The 20,276-nt window shown below is 46.1% G+C and overlaps 1 protein-coding gene across 1 annotated transcript in view; it reads left to right on the top strand.

The window, feature by feature from the left end:
* The first annotated feature begins 18,882 nt into the window (after positions 1 to 18,882).
* LMNB1 (lamin B1) overlaps positions 18,883 to 20,276 on the top strand; it is a 45,044-nt gene continuing 43,650 nt past the window's right edge. The window contains exon 1 of the mRNA XM_075931921.1: positions 18,883 to 19,630. Coding sequence (XP_075788036.1) covers positions 19,278 to 19,630 — 353 coding nt within the window. The 5' untranslated portion in view covers positions 18,883 to 19,277. The remainder of the gene's footprint in view (positions 19,631 to 20,276) is intronic.

Here is a 20,276-nt window from a genome sequence, read left to right as displayed (position 1 = left end):
TGATTTCATACATTAGAACATCAGTTTACTTGCGTAAGAACATGCGGCCAATGTAGACAGGCAGCAAGTTTTTGCGCAAGAGCGGCCACTTTTGCGCAACATCGCACCAGTGTAGACACATCCCTCCAGTATATCTAGTGCACCTTTGCTTATGACAAATATTTTAAAAAGTAAAATGAGAAGCAGGACACTTTTCAAATAATTGCTGTTTTACAATTTATATATTCCCTTTATAAAAATCAGAAGGTGTTGGTGGTACCTCTTTTATGTCTTCTAAAAGATTATACATTTCAGTTTGCAAATATTTACAGTGTTACTCAAAGGAGAACAAACACTGACATACCTTATCTACTTAAGTACACAAAAGAGAGGTAGTATAAAATATAATGCCTTATCTATAAGGAGATTTCAGACATTGGGTGCCAGCACATGGGATAGTTAAACTGGTGCAAATACCTAGGATAGATAGGTGATTTGCACCAGTTCAGCTTACCCCAGCTTGAAACTGTTTTTTCCCCAATCGATGTAGATAACGCATCTTGCCGACCTAGATGCATCTACACCAAGGATGGGGTCAGCTTAAGCATGGTGCTTAAATAACTCAATTTACATTTTAAGGGTAGACCAAGTTTGAAGTAAACTGTACTGATGCAAATCATGTGTTATAGGTGCTTTGTATGTTTGTTAGGATAGTGTTTGTATTAGTGTAGTTAAAATGGTGGGTGACCAATATCTGTAACCAGAGCAACTCCTCAGTTTAGTTAATGCTAAAACTGCCCAAAACACAGTAGACAGGACAATGGTGAGTTGCACATTGGGATACCTATCCACAGTTAATTGCACTGCACATTGACACAAACACTCCTGTGGAGTATGTGCAGTGCTGACATAAGGAGCCAAGTATGCACGTGCACAAGTGTAACCACCACAAGGCGGATTTAAGCCTGGGACTTCTGGAGCTTAGTGTAGGAGCCTCTACAGCTTGAACAATAAAGTCAGCAGGCTCTCAGCCTAGGCTGTAGTGCTCCCTTGTTCTTATCTCTCTCTCTAAGTGGTGAAAGTTCCACTACATGGGACAATGAACCACACTAGGTGTGCAGGTTACATGAGCAATATACTAACATGAGTAGTTTTATGCTGAGACAACCTGTGTGGGCAAAAGTTTTTAATGCAGATATGCCCTTAGTGTGGAGTTAAGTGTAGCATTGTTTGTTTCCATTTCTCTTCCAACAACTGTAGTCTCTCCCATCTCTTTGAATGGTAGCAAATAGGATGAGGTGAAGGAATGTTATGTGGCTATAAGTGGCACAGCACAGAGTCTGTATTCATACACCAAAACACTGACTCAAATAATACTTGTAGGCTGTGTCTACATTAGCCAGATTTTGCGCAAAAGCGGCTGTCTAAACTGGCCACGAGTTCTTGCACAAGAACACTGACGATCTAATGTAAGATCATCAGTGTTCTTGTACAAGAACTCTGACGCTCCCGCTCGGGAAAAAGCCCTCTTGCGCAAGTGTAGACAAGGACAGGAATTTCTTGCGCAAGAAAGCCCTGATGGCGAAAATGGCCGCCAGAGCTTTCTTGCGCAAGAGAGTATCTACACTGGCACGGGATGCTCTTGCGCAAAAGCACAGCTAAACTGGTGCAAATATCTAGGATAGATAGGTGATTTGCACAGCTTTTGTGCAAAGGCACATGCCAGTGTAGATGCTCTGTTGCGCAAATACTTTAACGCAAGAACTCTTGCGTTAAAAGTATTTGCACAAGAGAGTGCCAGTCTAGATGCAGCCATAATGTTCACTAAAATGCCATCTTAGCTAAAATCAACTAGTGCAGTTTGTACCTCTGTAACCTTATAGTACACCTGATGTTTTTGGCCTTCCTCATGCCAATTGAAAACTGTATGATTTGCAAGAATAAAGCAGACTGGAAAGTTACAGTTCTGTGTGTGAAAGCTGGGAAATGATTAAAGTGGAGGAGGTTGATTTTTTGCTGCTGCTCTATATTCCTCTCACTTGCCTTAATTTAACCAGCTCAGACTGTGCCACCTCCCATTTTTATAGAGTCACTGCTCATAGTGAATATGTTAGGCATGCAGATAACAGAGACAGCAGAGATAAGGATGTTAAGTATAGTGTAATTCACTAATTGAATAGTTGATGCATTTTTGCATTGACTATTTGATTAGTCGATAGGGTGGCACTGCCCCTTTGAAACGTCACCATGGCCTTTCAAAGGGACTCTCCAGCTGATCCCAAGCTTCAGGCGGCACTGCCCCTTTGGAAGGCCATGGTGGTGTTTCAAAGCAGCAGCGCCACAAGGAACCTGGGGTCAGCTGGGGACTCCAGCTGAGCCTGGGCTCCGTTTGGCACTGCCCCTTTGAAACACTGTGGCAGCGTTTCAAATTGGCAGCGCCACATTGAGTTGACCCAATGCACCGTGAAGTGCTGTCACTTTGAAACACTGTGGCTGTGTACAAAGGGGCAAGCGCCGCACAGCTGATCTCAGGCTCCTACAGCTCTGCCCCTTTGAAATGCTACCGTGTCATTTCAAAAGGGCAGTGCTGCACGGAGTCCAGGGCAAGCACCACACAGCTTATTTTAAAAAATGGTTGTAAGCAATCTTTTTGAGGGATATAAAAAATTCATGAATACGTTTCCATTGTAGCTTTAAAAATAAATCAAAGCACAGCAAACAAATCCTTTGCATTTCACCTACAATGGCAATGAGGGGAGAATTTCAATTATGTCTCAACTTGTCAGTTGCAATGTATAATTAGCAGTTTCAATGGGTTTTTTTATGAAAGCCTTAATATTATATTTGGGGGAACCTTTTCTAATTAGCTATATGTTGACAATGACCTTGTACATAGGGATTATCGAGTATAGTGAGCAGAAATTAGAAACACATGGCCAGTGCAGCCTTTACACAGTTATCTAACAGACACATTTCTGCTTGACTGAGTCCAAACAACAAGAAAGTGCATGGTCACTATTCTATGCGCTGCACTATTCTATGTGAGGATTCTTCAAACTGCTCTATCTTTTGCAAATAGTGTCAGATATTCTTTTTCTCTCTACAGTATCCCAGAAAAAGCAGAATTCTATTTCATGGCAATTCTGCTCCATCAGTACTTTTTAGGCACATACTATGAAGATGCCTATTCAGAAGACTGGCATCAACTAAAGAAAGAAAAGAAATATTAACACACATATATCAACTACTTAATGAGCATATATTAGCCCTGTAGTAGTGGTTCACAAACTGGGTGTGTGCCCCAAAGATTCTCTGGATGGCACAAAGAAACTTCAGCCTTTTACCTTTTTAATAAACAAACATACAAATAAAAGCACAGGCTGGCTGATTTTCAACAATGTGGTAAATTTCATAACTACAGTAGGCCTGCTATGCCTTTAAAAATAATATTGATTCTCATTATTTTTAAAACTCAGTTAATTATTAATTGATATTAAAAGACACAAACCAGCAACATATCAGTTGAGAGCCCCAAACATCTCGAGTGAGCTCTAACTCTAAACCAAATGAATGAATAATCTCATCTCAGTGTTTCCCCTCCACCTTCCATTATGAAAAACAGTTTCAGATTACAACTAGAAAAAACCAGTTTCAGACTGAGAACAGGATGACAAATTCCATGAATGGTAAGAAGACAGTGTGCTACTAGAAAAGTTCACTGTGTTACACCATCATCAGTCACTACAACAGGAGAAGAGCAGTACCAATTTAAAAGTAATTGACCAAGAAACGGTGCAGCATCACAGAGACTTGACAAATAGAGGAAGGTCACACTCATTCCTTAACACCTTTATAGAGCCTGGACACAAACATGCAAAATGAAAGATACTCATAATTCCTACAAAAGCAGCAGCAGCTAAACCATTATTTTTCTGCACAAGAGACCTTTCCTGTTACCTTTCTCAGCATCAGACTTTGGCCTTCATTGGACTTTGGATAAGCGCCTTAATGAGGTGAATGAGAGCAGCGCTGAACACGTACAAGTTTTTCCTGTGCTCAGAATTTTGATTAGTATTTTGTTATGGTGTGGTTTATTGAAAATTAACTATATCCTTATTTCCCATTTTTGCTGTAAAGCAATATTACAAGTAAGGAACTGAGAGCTTGATTCTCTCCTCACTGAAGTCAGGATAAATTCAGAGTAGCTCAGCTGAAATCAGTGAAGTTATGGTAGTTTGAAACTGGTGTAATTGGGAGGAAAATTGATCCCAAGGGATATTTACTACCTACTGCTGTTACTGGTATTTTGTTCGTATGATCTTCTGTTCATTTAAAGCATTGACTATAGCACTTTCTCCTCCAGCTTCATTTATAGTTTTCCTCAAATGGAAATTAATAAAATATTCTCTGATAAAATTGATACTAACATTGGATTGTATAACATGGCATTTAAAACAACTGCCCAAACACACTGCTTATCTTCCTGGGAATATTCTTTCCCAAATACATAAGTAAAACTTAGCTTCAAAGTCACAACCCATTTTCTGATCAAGTGAGCTACAATACTTGGTTTTTAACTTCTTAAAAGGTAAATAGGAAAATATTAGTTCCAATTATTTAATTAAATAACTCTTAGTTAAAACTGATAAAAATAAGTATAGTTTATTTATTGTACATTATAAAAACTACTGCTAATCTTCCAAAACTTCTACACATGTCCTGAGTCTAGAAATTAATTTATTTACAGCAACATACAAGCCAATAATTTAATTATAAACAGCAGCATGAATGCAAAGTTTTCCAGTTAAAGATTAAACAAACAAGTACCACAGAATTTAGATGGAAATTCTATAAATTTAGAGCAAGAAAGAATTAATATAGCATGGTTTGAAAAATACAGAAGAATGTGTTTAGGTTGATTTAGGAATTTCACTTTTGGCTCCAAAGGAGGTCTATAGTACAATTTATGTGCCCCATATCAGGAATATGGTACTCAGAACAAAGAGGTACATTACAATGTTCAGCTTTATAGAAAAATGTGTAACATGTCTGATAATGATCTAATACTAGCCTGAGGCACAACTTAAAAGAATGAAGAAGAGTTTCCTGTTTTTCCATTCTGACCGAAGAAGATGAATTAGATCTCACTAAAAGGACAAACAAGAAGTTTCAGACCTGTGCACATAACACATGTAAAAATATAACTGATGATATGATCATTTGAAAAGTCACACTGTTATAATTCACATATATATAGCAACTATTAATCCAGTGGTGTGGTGATTGCAGGATTTCTTTTAGCAAAAATTCATTGTCTTTGTCTACATATGAAGGAAACATTGCCTTCCGCTGTGCTGTTTGTTATTTTATTAGTCTGAGTTTTAATCCTGGGAATGGGAGTTGGTAGACTGAAACTATTGACTTGGGTGTGAAAAATCTTTGTTCTTTAAACTGATCTGACCACATGCCACCACAATAATTTTCACAATCAGCTAACCTGATATTTCAGAGAGTACCCATCTAATTTCTCCTCAGATGAAAAGATGGAGAGCTAAAATGTCATGGTCCCAATGACAATCTACAGTTTATAGCTGGAAACAAATTGAGTATCATTAGGACTCCTTAAGGGATAAGGAGCATACCAGGATGAAAAATACTCAGGAGGTGAATGAAAACATACCAACTCTGAGCTTCCTTAGCAAACTAGGTATTCTGTGCTCCAAAAATACAGAACCACAAAGGCTTGTGAGGGAAAATTGCTTCCTTGATATAATAAAGACTAAGGAATTTTAAAAAAGTAAGAAACATATTTAATCAGAGCCAACATTAAATATCGCCAGGGCCATCACTTTCTCCTCCAATAAATATCCGAAATGTCATTTGGATCTTATGTTGCCTGTGCATGCTGACCCTTTCACTGTAGTGCCAGCTGCAGTGTAAAACTACCTAATGCAGTAATCCTGATTTCAAAAAACTGGAAAAGACAGAAGAAAGGTTGAGAGAGGGAAAGGAGTTAAAAAATGAAGGTGCTAATTATTGGATAACTTGTTTGCCATTGTCCATGAGAACTATATTACCCTGTTAATCAAGGAAGCCCTTGATGAGTGGGAAATCTCTCAAAGGTAGTATTGGAAACAGCCTCCTGGTGCAGGTGTATAGGAGGTGGAATGAAATACCAGAACCCTAGGACTGGCACAATAACATGCAGACTATCTCCTACCACAGGGGTGGGCAATAATTTTTGATGGGGGAGCCATTCCAAGATTTTGGAAAGTGGTCGAGGGCTGCACTCTTCCATGATATTAATGGAGGAAGTGTGGGTTCTGGGATGAATGTTGGGTGTAGAAGAGTGGTTGGAGTAAGGAACTGGGGTGCAGGAGAGAGAGTGAGATCTGGAAGGAAGTTTGGGTGAAGAAGGCGATTGTGACCTGGAGCACTGGACTGGCCAACTACTCATTAGAGGATTTAAAGTAACTTTAATTCAGCAAAGTGGCTGAGACACAAATAAGGGGCTTACTACTGAGAGCTCTTGCATATATGGCTGCAGGAGGGGGAAGAGGGTGGGAGACAGAGGGTTGGGGGAGGGAGGAGCTGGGGTGCCTGATGCAGGCTCTGGCCAGGAGACTTACCTAAGAGACTCCTGGCCAGCAGCCAGCACATTTCTTAGGCAATCAGGGAACCTGTCTTGCCCCTGCACGGGGTGTGTGTGTGCGTGTGTGTGCGTGCGCGCACACTGGAGGAGGGGACAGTGCCTGAAACTTTCCCCTCAGGGGTCGCAGTTTTTAAAACAGAAACGCCTAGAAGCCGCTTTTCTGAGCAGTGTGCAGGTAGGGAGCAGCAAGCTTGGAGCATGCCTGAGGCTCCCCACAGCATCCTCAGACCAGATTTGGTGGCTTGGTGGGCCGTATTTTGCCCAGACCTGTCCTAGCAGAATCACTGGAAAGCCCAGGCAGAACCATGGCTCATACTATAGGGCTACGTCTACACTGGCCCCTTTTCCGGAAGGGGCATGTTAATTTCACCTATTGTAGTAGGGAAATCCGCGGGGGATTTAAATATCCCCCGCGGCATTTAAATAAAAATGTCCGCCGCTTTTTTCCGGCTTTTAAAAAAGCCGGAAAAGAGCGTCTACACTGGCCCCGATCCTCTGGAAAAAGCGCCCTTTTCCGGAGGCTCTTATTCCTACTTCAAAGTGACTTGGTAGAAAATGTCAAAATTTGAGGTCCCTTTGGACTCATCTAGACTACGTGGAAGAGTCGAAAGAGGATATACAAATTCCGCGGGAATTTGCATATCTTCCGATTGCACTTTCGAAAGCAGAGCTTTCGAAAGTGAAAGTAGTTTAGATGCAGCTTTTTCAGCGACCTCCCCCCCTTTGTTGAAAAGCCGCTCTTCCTCAAAAAATGAAGTTTACACAGCTTTTCGGGGGTGGGGGGAAGCTGCTGAAAAAGCCGCATCTAAACTATTTTCACTTTTGAAAGCTCTGCTTTCGAAAGTGCGATTGGACGAAGTTATTCCCATGGAATTTGCATGATTGTTCTGCATAGTCTAGATTGCATGATTGTTCTGCGTAGTCTAGATGAGACCTTTGTCTCCTGAGGCCCAGGACAAATGGCCTTCCTGCCTCCCCCTCCCCATAGGGCCTGATCAGGCCTTTGTATTTTACAGGTTGCCCCTTTTTCCCTTTTACTTTCTGTTTCTCATTCATTTTTTTAACAGTAGTCAAGGGAATTCTTTTTTTAAAAAAAGAATAGCGTTAAAACATTTTGTAATGAAATAGTTTTATTATAAAAATCCAAGTTGCTTTAGTAGGAATATTTTTCATTAGGTCTGTAAAGTGCTTGAATTTATATGTCCTATTGTTGTTGGGAGGTGCAAACAATAATAATTGGAATCTCTGCTGCTCTTGGGCAGGATGCAGGGGCAGACCGGCCCAGCAGGATACCGGGAATTTCACGGTGGGCAGTCAGCCAAAGGGCCGGCTGGCGGCTGCTGGAGGAGGAGGGGGAAACCTGGCAAGCCACTCCTGGGAGCAACTGCTGGAGTTCTTCCCCCTGCCCCTGAGGCGTAATGAAGGGGGGGCGGCAGGGGCACTTGCCCCTCCCCCCCGGGTGCCATGCTGGGGGTGGGGAGCGCCGGGAGCTGCCGGTCAGCTAAGTGCTGCTGCGGCTGAGCAGCACTTTCTAAACTGCAGCTGCCGGAGTTCTGGCTCTGCACAGGCCTTTCTCCCCACCCCCCTCCCCATTCCAGAGGCATAGCGAAGGGGGGGTGGAGGGAGAAGTTGCCCACACCCTCCGGGCACCACACCGGAGGGCAGTGCAGGCTGGGGTGGGTCCAGGAGCTGCTGGCCAGCTAAGTGCTGCTGCGGCTAAGCAGCTCTCTCCAAACTGCAGCTGAAGCAGCCAGCTGGGTAGAAGGAGCAGTAGTTTTCAATCAAGGTATGTTCCTCCGTGCCTGGCTGGGGGGAGGGTTGATTGGGGGAATGTTCCCCCTGGCACTGGGGGTGTCTTGCTCTGGCAGAGGAGGGGTGAGTGTATGGGGGGCAATGCTCCCCCATTCACCTTCAAAGAGGGACCTTCCAAAAGCATCAGAGGGGTAGCCGTGTTAGTCTGAATCTGCAAAAGCGGTGAGGAGTCCTGTGGCACCTTATAGACTAACTGAAGTGTTGGAGCATAAGCTTTCGTGGGCAAAAACCCACTTCATACAAGCATCTGACGAAGTGGGTCTTTGCCCACGAAAGCTTATGCTCCAACACTTCAGTTAGTCTATAAGGTGCCACAGGACTCCTCGCCGCTCTTCCAAAAGCAGGAACTTGCTGCTTACTCCCAAGGCATCCATAAGTCTAGCCCAGTGGTCTCCAACCTTCTAATCACCAGATTACTTTTTCAATGTAAGTACAATGTAAGAGCTACCTCAAACCCGAATACCCTTGCCCCCACTTCCTTCCCGCTCCTTTTCGAGGCCCTGCCCTTACTCCACTCCTTCTCTGAGGCCTCAGCCCGCTCACTCCATTCCCTGTCCTCCCTGAATCTCATTCGCTTTCACCAGGCTGGGGGAGGGGGTTGCAGTGCAGGCTCTGGTCCAAGGAGTTTGGAGTGTGGGTGGGGCTCCGGGCTTAGCCCAGGGCAGGGGATTGGGGTCTGGGAGGAGTTTCAGGGTACAAGCTCTAGGAAGGCATTAGGGTACAGGGGGACTCACATCTGGGGCAGGAGGTTGGGTGCAGGAAGAAGTTCAGGCCTGGGACAGGGGTTCAGGAAGCAGGCTCTGGCAGGGCATTGTTTAACTGAGATGGCTTCCTGTTGATGGAGCAGTGGGGTTAAGGCAGGTTTACTTTTGTCCTGGCCCTGCATCACTCCTGAAAGCAGCTGGCATGTACAGCAGTAGCTTTGTGTGCTGCCCTCATCTACAGGCACTGAGCCCACAGCTTCTACAGGCCAGTTCCCCATTACTGATCAATGGGAGCTGGAGGAGCGGTGTCTGCAGGCAAGGACAGCACATGGAGACCCCCTGCTCTGCCTTTTCAGGGGCTGCAGGGACATGCCAGCCATGTCTAGGAGCAGCAATTGCCACCGGGATAATTACTCCAGCCATGGCAGGTTAGGTATTTTAGAACTCACTGCTCAAAGAATTAAATGGAAGTGTAAGAGAAATGAAAATGATGAAATGCACAGACCAGTCAAAAACCTAAAATAACCCACTTTGCAAGAGTAAAAGAAGGAACAACCTCTCATGTATGTGTTGTGTCGGGAGATGAGAGGGAAGGACAGTGTGTGTTTGTGAGAATGACAGAGGCACACACATTGTGTGAAAGTGACAGAGATTTGCATTGCCAAGCTCTGTGTGGAGACAGGGTACAGAAGTGGGGAGAGGAGGGACACGCTGACATCAGCATCTCCCCTCTTCTTTCTGCCACAACCTGCACAGAAAGCAGGAGATTCCCATGGGGGCAATTCCAATGCAAAGGGCGGGGGCAGTTCCAAGGCAAAGGGCTGGAGCAGCATGGCGGGGTGGAAGGGCAACTGAAGTACCAGCGCTTGGCCAGGAAGCTATCAAACCAGTCAGGATCACCTATCAGAGGCTCCAAGATCTACTGGTAGATCCTGATCTACTGGTTGGTGACCACTGGTCTAGCCTTTTTTCAATGAGCCCACTTCACAAGTTCCATTGTTCTTATTGTTCTTGAATCTGGCTTCCACTTTTCTCCAACCATTGCAAGTGCCCAGAGATGCTTTTCTTTCATGCCTTATCCATTCACTCAACAGGACAATCAGTTTAGCAAGGAGGGTCGGGGGGTTGGTACAAGGTCTACAAGATACAAGATTTCTATGTAAAAAGGCTTAATACAAAGTTTTTATATTCTGTAAAAGTATACAAAGTTTCTATGAAAAGACATAATACGATCCACAGTAACAAATTTGGCCTTTGCCCCCGGGTGCAAAATACCCTCACTACGCCTCTGGTACAGACCCGCTTACACTGCCATGCTCCGCATGGTGGTCTGGGGGGGGGGGGTGGAGACTTCCTCCCACCCCCGTGTTCCTGTTAATGGGAGCCAAAGCTGGTGCGGGGACTTCAGTAAAATTAGTACTGCGCGGCCCAGCTCCAGGCCCGGCACATGGTCTGGAGTCCCAGAAGCAGCTGGGGCCAGGGCTGCGGGGACTTCTGGGGCCCAATCACAGACTCCAGCCCCACAAACTGGAAGGCAGAAGATGGGGGAAGGAGTGGAAGAGGAAGGGACTTGTGCTGAGGGGAGGGGGGCAGGTCAGAAGAAAGGGGAAGGCACCAAGGGATAGGGGTGCAGGAGAGACAAATGCCAGGGGGGCAAGTGCAGACAATGAAGAAAAGGGCAGGAGGAGAGGTGTCAGTGGGAAGGGGGGGGACAGGGTGATGCTGGGAGCGGAGAGGGTAAGGGCATTGGGGGCTAGAGGGGGAAGGTGCTGGGAGAAGGCTTGAAAGAAGGGGTGGGCATGAGGAAAGCAGGGATGGAGCAAGTCATGTGTGAGGGCACAGGGGCATGAGGGAAACGGGGGTAGAGGGTGGTAAGGGGGTGGGTATCAGGGAAAAAGAGGACAAAGGGGGCAGGGGCAGTGAGGGAAGGGGGAGGCACCAGGAAGGTGCAGAGTAAGGGAAGGTGCAGGTACCAGTGGATTCTGGGGGTGAAGCAGAAGGGCAGACACCTGCAGGGGAGGGACCAGCACCAGAGGAGAGAGGAAGGGCAGGTGTGTAGAGGGAGGTGTTATGAGAGGGGATGAGGAAGGGTAGCTCACATGATCAGAGTGGGGCTACTGGAGGAGTGGGCACAGGGGGGAGAGAAGGGCTGGTGGAGGGGGGCAGGTCTCAGGAGGACTGAGGGCAGTGAGAAGGGCAGGAGTCAGGACAGCAGAGGAGGATGAGGAGTTGGGGGGCAGCAGGCACCAGGGGAGCTGATGGAGCAAGAGAAGGAGACATGGCAGCAGAGAGAAAAGGTAGAGGTTTATAAGATATTTATTAATAACTTGAGTGCCACAGTGGCACATCCAAACAAGCCACATGAACTCAGTACTGGTGCACAACACAAAATTCATTCTGCTCATGGGAGGAAACTCTTAGAGGGAACACTTCCCCCAGCCTCTCTGCCCCTAAGTTAATGCCACACACATTGGGTTAATGCAATTGCAGGATAGTTGCATGAGGAGGGTTTGGTGGGGGCCAAACTAATCCCTATTGGTAGGAGGATGGTGGGAAAAGTACGTAGAGAGGGGTCACATGACACCTTTTACTTCTGGTCATGTGTCCATCTTGACCCAAGAGTGTTGCCTCCAGAGGCCTGGCTCATAGGAGTCAGGGGGCATGGCTAATGGGGGTCAAAGAGTAATTTTTTAAAAAATTCTTTGATGTGAAAAAGTGGGCTGTTCTCAACCCATTTCTGGGACTATTTTGATTGCCAGTCTGCCCCTGGCAGGATGGTTAAAAAGACGAAGGTGAATGGAACACAATGGGAGGAAAAAGCATTGTGGAAAGGATACAAGAGTACTGGCTTCACTGATTTAGCTGCAAAACATGTAGTTTCCTTCTGTACCTAAAGTAATTTGATTCAATCTAGGTAGGGGAGTTGTTAAGAGTTGCCTCGCAGGGGTACTATCATGGTGCTTGGTAATGCTTCTGCAATGCTAGGAGCAATTTTTTTTTGTATGGACATGGAGTGTATTACAAGAGCTGCATGCACCTTAATCAGTGACAACAATGCCATTTTTTTTCTAGCATAGACAGGGCTGAATAATATACTTATTTAAAACTTCCTTAAGGGTATATAGTCAAGTCAGTCATGGGCTAAATCCTCAGCTGGTCTAAGTCAATACAGCTGAATTTAGCTGCTACAGAATTTTTCATCTTATCCACTAACAGTGCAGTAGAATTTATGCCCTTTGTTACAGAGTATACATTTTAACCATCATAATCCATCTGCCACTGGATTTCAGAGGACTGGAAAATCATCTTAACTTCAATACCCCAAAAAGATAATGGAGCAAATAATCAAGCAATCAGTTTGCAGACACCTGTAAGATAATGAGATGATAAATAACATTCAGCATGGATTTGTCAAGAGGAAATTATGTCAAACCAACCTAATAGATTTCTTTAGCAGGGTAACAAGCCTTGTGGATGGGGGAAAGTGGTAGATATCTTGACTGCAGCAAGGCTTTTGATACTGTCTTACATGATGTTTTCAAACGCAAACTGGGGAAATAAAACTTAGAATTAGATGGAGGTACTATAAGGTGGTGCATAACTGCTCGGAAATGTTTTCTAGAAAGTGCTTATCAGTGATACACAGTTTGACTGGAAGGGCATATCGAATGGAGTCCCCCAAGAATCAGTTCTGGGTCCAGTTCTATTCAATATCTTCATTAATAATTTAGCTAGTGGCATAGAGTGCACTTCTAAAGTCTTCAGATGATACCAAGCTCAGAGAGGTTGCAAGTGCCTTGGGGGGATAGGATTAAAAATCAAAATGATCTGGAGAAATGTTCTCAAGTAAATAAGATTAAATTTAACAATGAGAAATGCTTACATATTCTACTTAGGAAGGCCCAATCAGTGGAATACAAACAAAATTGGAAATGACTTCCCAGGAAAAAGTATTGCTGAAAAGGTATGTAAGGATCATATTGGAGCACAACCTAAATGAGTCAACCGTGTAGCAATATTACAAAATGTTATTTTAAAATCCAGACATATTTATGGGATGTACCAGCAGTAGTGTCATAAGCAAGACACAAGAAGTAATTTTTTCCAATCTGTGCTGATTAAGACTCAATTGCAGTACAATATTGTGTCCAGTTCTGGGTGCCATGTTTCAGGAAAAATGTAGAGAAACGGGAGAAAGTCAAGAGAAGAGCAGCAGAGATGTTTAAAAGTATAAAAAAATGTCTTATAAGGGAAGATTGGAAAAATGTAGGTATGTTCAGTCTGGGAAAGAGAAGACTGAGGGGGACATGATAATTTTCAAGTACATAAAAAGTTGTAACAAGTAGGAGGGGAAAGTTCCCTTTAAATTCTGAGGAGATGAAGGGGCAAGAAGCAATGGGCTTAAATTGCAACAAGAGTGGCTTAGGCTGAACATTAGGGAAAAACTTCTTAACTGTAATGATGATTATGTACTGGAATAAATTACCTAAGGAGATTGTGAAATCTCTGTCATTGTCTAACCTGCTCTTAAATTTCCAAATAGGAAATTATCAGGAATGGTCTACAGCATTTCTCAAACTGGGCTCTGCAAGGAAACTCAAGGGGATTTGTGGGACCTGCTGATCAACTCCTTCCTTCTTCCCACCCCTCTTCCCAGCACTGCCTGTGGGCTGGGGCTGTCAGCCATGCAGGTCCTTGTTCTATCTTGCTCCTGGAAGCAACCACCAGGCACAAGGGAAGGCTTCACATGCTGCCCCTGCCCCAGTACTGGCTCCACAGCTTCCACTGGTTGGCGGGCTGTGACCAATGAGAGCTTTAGGGACAAAGCCTGTAGGCCTGGGGGCAGTGCATGCATCTCATTGGCTGACCATGCACCTAGGGGCCACAGAGACCCAGAGGCTGCTTCTTGGGAGCTGGGATAAGTGCTGCTAGCACCCCAAATGCCTCATACCCGGTCCCATTCCAGAGTCTGTGCTCCCAGCCGGAGAATTCACACCCCAATCCCTGCCCCAGCCCAGTGAAAGTGAGTGAAGGTGGGGGGAGAGCAAGCAAAACAAGTAGTGGGACAGAATGAGTGGGAATGGAGACTCAGCAAAGGGAAAAATGGGGTCCCCACATTTTTTAAAATCTGAAGGGGGTCCTAATATTGCTAAAAAGTTTGAGAACTACTGATTTAGATGATACTTTGTCCTGTCTTGATTTCAGGGAATTAGACTAGAAGACTTCTTGAGGTCCCTTTCAGACTTACAATTTTATGATTCTGTTTTATAGGGTGCTTTAATAGGCTTGTGCTAGAACAGATGAAATGATGGTTTTTGTTTGTTTTAAAAAGCAGGATTTATTTCAGTGAGTGTACTGGAGGAAAGTTAAGCTGAGTGTTTTCAGGAGTGAGGCTTAGTGTTTATCTAACTATATGCATATCTTCCAGACTGAAAAAACAAACATTGAATTGTGTCTCCTTGAGAGGCATATAGCAAAAACCTTTGTCTCACAAGAGACAATTTCTGAATGAAAGAGATTCAGTTCAAAAAAGTGAATCTTGGTAGGTCTGCTAGGGTAATCACAGAAGTGGCATGGAGGTGGTGGTGATGTGTGTGTGAGGTAGATGGAAAGGATATATTGTGTGGGTTGAAGGGTGATGGGATGTGGCTATGTGTGAGGAAAGAGGAGGATAGAATGTGTGAGTCATGGGTGATGGGATATGTCCGTTTACATGTGTATAGGAGTTTTGTGAGTCGTGGGGTAACAGGCTGTAGCTATATGTGTGCAGAGGGGAGGCTGAATGACTGGTTGGGTGATGGGCTGTGGCTGTGTGTGTGCATAAAGGGGTAGGTTGAAGGGGTTGTGGGGTGACAGGTTGTAGCTGTGTGTGTGGCGGGATGCAGTGTTTTCCCCAGATATTAAAATTAGGAAGGGGAGGTTGAATTTACAGGAGGGCGTGTCAGGGCCGATAAGGGGTGAGACCGTGAGGGTGAAGGTGGTCTGTATGGCACCATAGTAAAAACTGAAAAATATTTCATGACCATTTTCTTAGATTTAACTCATGTTTTAAAATCACACAAATTAAAGTTGGATACTCAAGCCTTCTATGAAGCACTATGTCTACATCCTTCTTGGTTTCTTGTTATAATTTTGCACAACTGTTTTAATGAACTTCTAGAATACAATGCGTTCATCTTCGGTGGCTTCTTATGTGTCTGGTACTTCCATTCCTTCAATTGATATGCTCATAAGTTCATTCACATGATCAGGCAGAAGGTGACTTCTTTCAGAACACAAAATTCTATTCAATGATAAAAAAGAACACTCAGCTGTAGTTGTTGTGACTGGGAGTAGCAAGAGATGAATTCCTACTTTTTTCATCCCAGGAAACATAACACAAAGATCCGGTCGAGCCACTAGTGATGATAAAAAAGAAGTTGAAGTAAAATCTTCAGTCATTCGTTGTATGATGTTCCACTCTGTGTTCAAATTCTCTATTCTGTCCTGAGCACATGGCAGCCCCATTGCTGGTAGTGTCTCACTCCACTCAACTGTCAGTGTTTTATAGGACAGGCATATGTAAAAGAGGTTAAGCAGAATCTAGAAGTCACTGTTGTAGTTTTTTAAGAATCAAGTCTGTGGACTTTTTCAGTTGTCTTAACAAACACTTCTTGTCCTCTTCACTTAAGGATTCAATATAAATGCCTTCATTAGTCAACTTCTGGACTGAAATCTTTGCTTCTTCCAGTACTTTTTCAGTGGATAGCTCTCGGATTGATCCAAATTTCAGCTTCTATTGCTGGACAAAGATCTACTACTGTTGTAGCAGATGCCTGGATGGCATTGTTTAATGACCCAAGTGGTTTCAACGGTAGATTTACGAGAGACAGAATGACAATAGTCTTTTCTGAACATAGTAGCAAAAGTAATCCACCAGCCTCATGACTTAGATCCATCCCATCTTGGTAGATACTTTCCAAAGCCAGTAATAATGGCTGGAGTAGTTTTAAGACAACAGCCAAGGATCGCTCATGAGAAAGCCAGCGGTTTTTCCCAGGTTGGACTAATTTGAACTTCAGTCCCAGTGTATCTTCTATATTTTCCAAGATATTCAGTCTTTGGATTCTTGCTGAAAAAAGAATATAATGAAGACATTACATTTATAGCTTTTTTTAATGTCCTTTGAAGATTCTGCAGCTCATACTAGTGCTAGTTGGAGTAGATGGCCTCTGCAGTGTGTATAGGAGAGATTTGGGTTACACTTTTCTCTGAGCAAAGCTTGTACTCCACCATGTCTTCCAGAGAAGTTCACAGCTCCATCAAATGCACAAGCAACCATCTGTTTGGGGTCCAATTGACAAGCATTTAACTCTTCTAAGATGTGGGTTGTCACAGATGCAGCCAATGTGTTTTCTATAACTTGAACATCTAGAAATGCATCTATTGGCCTACTGCTGACATCAAGATAACGTACACAATGACTTAATACTTGATGCCCATTTGCATCAGTGCATTCATCAGCCATGTATACAGATTTTTTGAATGTGGTGAGAGAGTCCTTCACTTTTTCAGCTGTTGAGTCTTTCACTGTTCCACCACGTGCTTCTAGCCAGTCAGTTGAGTTTCCTGCAGAAAGATAGTGAGCATTTGCTGGTCTTATTCAGAACAGTGTTCAACTTCAGGATGAACAAGTGACAATGCATTTAACATTGGCCTCCAATTTGTAGTGTGTGGTATCTCTTGCTTAAATAGAAAGTATGATGCCACAGCCATGCCTCCAGCATTCTTAACAGCCTCATTAAGTACTTCTAAAATTGGCTTTGAAAGTGGGCTTATAAGACTTTCTCCATGTTGATGCAGTCCAAACTCCTGGTGTTTTGCTGCCTTTTCACGTAGTTTGTCATCATTGGCTTTGCTGATTGGTCTGACAAACCAAGCTCCTTCATTTTTACCAGTTATAGCATTGGAAAGCTTTCCTTCTTCATAAGCTTTTTTGCAAGAGGTGCACCAGTAGCCATCTTTTGTAACTTCAATAAATGGGAACACTTCGATCGACAAACATCGGGAACTGCCTTTAGGTTTTGGAGACACTGTTTCTTCGGTAGGTAGCTGTATTTGTGCTTCGGGCTGGTCGGATGTAGATATACCACTTGACCCTTCAGATGACATGTTGATATATTCTTGGTTCTTGATGTGTTCTCCACCTTGGTTAGTTTTTGAGGCCTTTGAGTGGAAAAATTCCAGGCTATATGGACCACTGGTCTGACCCAGTATGACCATTCCTATGTAAAAATTAATTGTAATAATAAAAATGTTTAGTACAGAAACTCCCCACATAATGACCTCTCAAGACAGCAACGATGAGAGAGAACATCCTTGGCAAAGAATGCATTTTAAAAATCTTGGCCTACTAGGAAACACATTTATATAAGTTTTCATTCTTAGTCACAAATCTAGCATTCTGGAGCAAAGTCACTAAAATACAGTCCAACAAACAAATGTTTATTTAATGTGCTCCTCATTTTTCCCTCCATCTCACCCCACTCACTGGTGTTGTCTTTGGTCAGTGGAGACTCAGAGTTCAGATGTGCTTTCACGTGAGTACACCTCCCAGGTGGGGGGCAAGAAGGCACGTTGCTTGTTCCTCCAGCTGCTCACTGTTCACTCTGGCCACTGTTGTTCTATGTGCCACTGTTCACTCCATTGTTCTGTTGCCAATGGCTATGCGCCGTTACCTTCTGCTGCCACCTGCCAGTGGGTTCCACCCAGTTCTCAGAGATTTCAGCTGAGCTCTCAGTGGGTGACCTTGCTGCTAGTGCAGTCTGGGCTGTCTCTTACACAAAAACAACGTACTCACAGGAACACTGTCCCCACATCAGGACTAAGCACTTAGACCTGATTATCGGTGATTTCAGCTGGGCAGCCCATCCATATAGGTGAACTAGGCAGTTGCCTAGGGCGCCAAGTTAAATGGGGCGCCAAATGGTGGTGCAATATCATTGAGGGATTTGGAGGTGGGGGTGCCGATTGCATGGTTCCCCCAAGCCGCCAGTTGCTGACAGCTAGTCTAGGGCTGCCCCTGATGGGCAGTGGCTGAGAGTGCGCATAAAAGGGAGAGGTTGCATAGTTGGCAGGGTGATGGGAAATGGCTGTGTGCGCACTGGCAGGCAGGCTAGATTGTGTGGTTGCAGGGTTGTGCTGTTGTGTGTGGGCAAGCAGAGGGAAGCACGATGGGGTAAGCAGAAGCCAGGGGCAGGTGTGCAGGGACGGGCGGTGTTTGCGTGCCAGGGTGGGGTAGGGCTTGTTTTTTCAGGTCTAAGCAGCCCTCCCCTCCCCCGCGGTAACTCAGCTGACTCAAACGTGCACTGGGGCATAAATAGCGGGGAAACGACCGGTGCCCTCATGCGGCTCCCCAGGCCCGTGGGCTGCCTTTGCAATGGGAGCGCAGGATGCACTACCCGGCCCGTCGCTCCACCGCGGAGCAGAGAGGGAACAAAGACGCGGCCAGGCTGCTCTGTTCGGGCGGGGCTGGGATGCCCGAGGGGAGGGGGGACAGAGAGAGCGCGTCTCCGTTAGCGCGCGGAGCGGGGGTGGGGAGGCGCGGGGCGCACGCCGGCTGACAGTTGCGGGCGCTGGCGGCTTTTGAATTTAGTTTCCAGTCTGCAAAAAAGAGCAAAGCCCGGCCGGTCTCGCCGCCTCATTGGGCAAGGGCGGGTCACGTGTCCATCCCCGTGGTGGGCGGGAGCGGGGAGGGCCCGGCTTGAGCGCGCGCCGGCCATATTGGAGGGGCGCGGAGCCCGCCTGTTTTGTGTTTCATTCTCAGCCCGACCCGGAGGGGAAGGAGGCGGCGCGCGCGCGGGCGAGGCGGGCGGGTTCGCTCCTTGCAGCTCCAGGCGCCGGCCGGCTTCTTCGCGCGGCGGCTCCTGCCAGTGCTGCGCTCGTTGAACGCGCGCGCGGCCGCGGGCCCTTTCTTTTCCCTCCTTTCCCCCTCGTCCCAGCCACGCTGCGGCTCCTGCTTGTTGCCCGCTTGCCCCGCGCGCTCGTACCGCTCTTGCGCCGCTCGGCTCGGCGGCTCCTAGACCGCCCCGCGACCTCTCGCACCGTCTCCCGCCCTCGCTGCTCCGCACGCTCGTCCCCCGCCGTTCGCCATGGCGGCCTCCACGCCGGTGGGGCAGCGGCCCCGGGGCAGCGCGGCCGGCACCCCGCTCAGCCCGACGCGCATCTCCCGGCTGCAGGAGAAGGAGGAGCTGCAGCAGCTCAATGACCGGCTCGCCGTCTACATCGACAAGGTGCGGAGCCTGGAGACTCAGAACAGCGCGCTGCAGCTGCAGGTGACCGAGCGGGAGGAGGTGCGCGGACGGGAGCTCACCGGCCTCAAGGCGCTCTATGAGGCCGAGCTGGCCGATGCCCGCCGGGCGCTTGACGACACGGCTCGGGAGCGGGCTAAGCTGCAGATCGAGCTGGGCAAGATCCGCACGGAGCACGAGCAACTGTTGGGCAGGTGAGTGACACCCTTCCCGCCCCCGGGCCGGCGGAGCTCTCATTGGGGAGGGAAAAGCCCCTGATTAATTTTCGCAGTCCTCCGGTGGGGGCTGCAGCGCGGCCTGAGATGGGAGAGTTTTAACGGAAATGAATGAATCTGGGCTTCCTCTACGCCGTTGTGTCCTGCAGCGCTTAATAAGGAAACTGCCTTCTTCCGACCCTCTAGCAAGAGGGAGGCGAGTCGCAGCGTTGTGTGGGGAGTTGCACCATCCTGGATGGGCACTGGTTGTCCCGCGTGTTTGTGTCTGGGGGCCTCAGCATCAGCCCCCAGATTTTCCTCCCCTCAGCACTCGGGCTCTTGTCCTACGGGAAGAGCCGGCTAGTTGCTTGCTGGGGTTATTACTCCTGAATAGAGCTCTGCAAAGGAGTGTTCCTGCATTTGCCATGCTGCCAGGGCCTCCTGATCTGCACCCCAAATCTTTCTACTCCCCCATTGGCTCTATTTCTGGCCTACGTTACTGTGGGGAACAGATGTCGATGCCGTCACGTCTCGCCCCCCGCGTCGGGGGCTTGATCTTCCAACAGACGAACATTGCATAAAAATACTAACTTCTCCCTTAGCAAGAGATAAAGGAACAGCATGTTTTGAGAGGATTGTAGTCTCA

This window comes from Pelodiscus sinensis, chromosome 6, assembly GCF_049634645.1.
Source record: "Pelodiscus sinensis isolate JC-2024 chromosome 6, ASM4963464v1, whole genome shotgun sequence".
In the NCBI taxonomy this organism is placed as follows: Eukaryota; Metazoa; Chordata; order Testudines; family Trionychidae; genus Pelodiscus; species Pelodiscus sinensis.
This window is presented reverse-complemented; position numbering and strand designations above follow the sequence as displayed.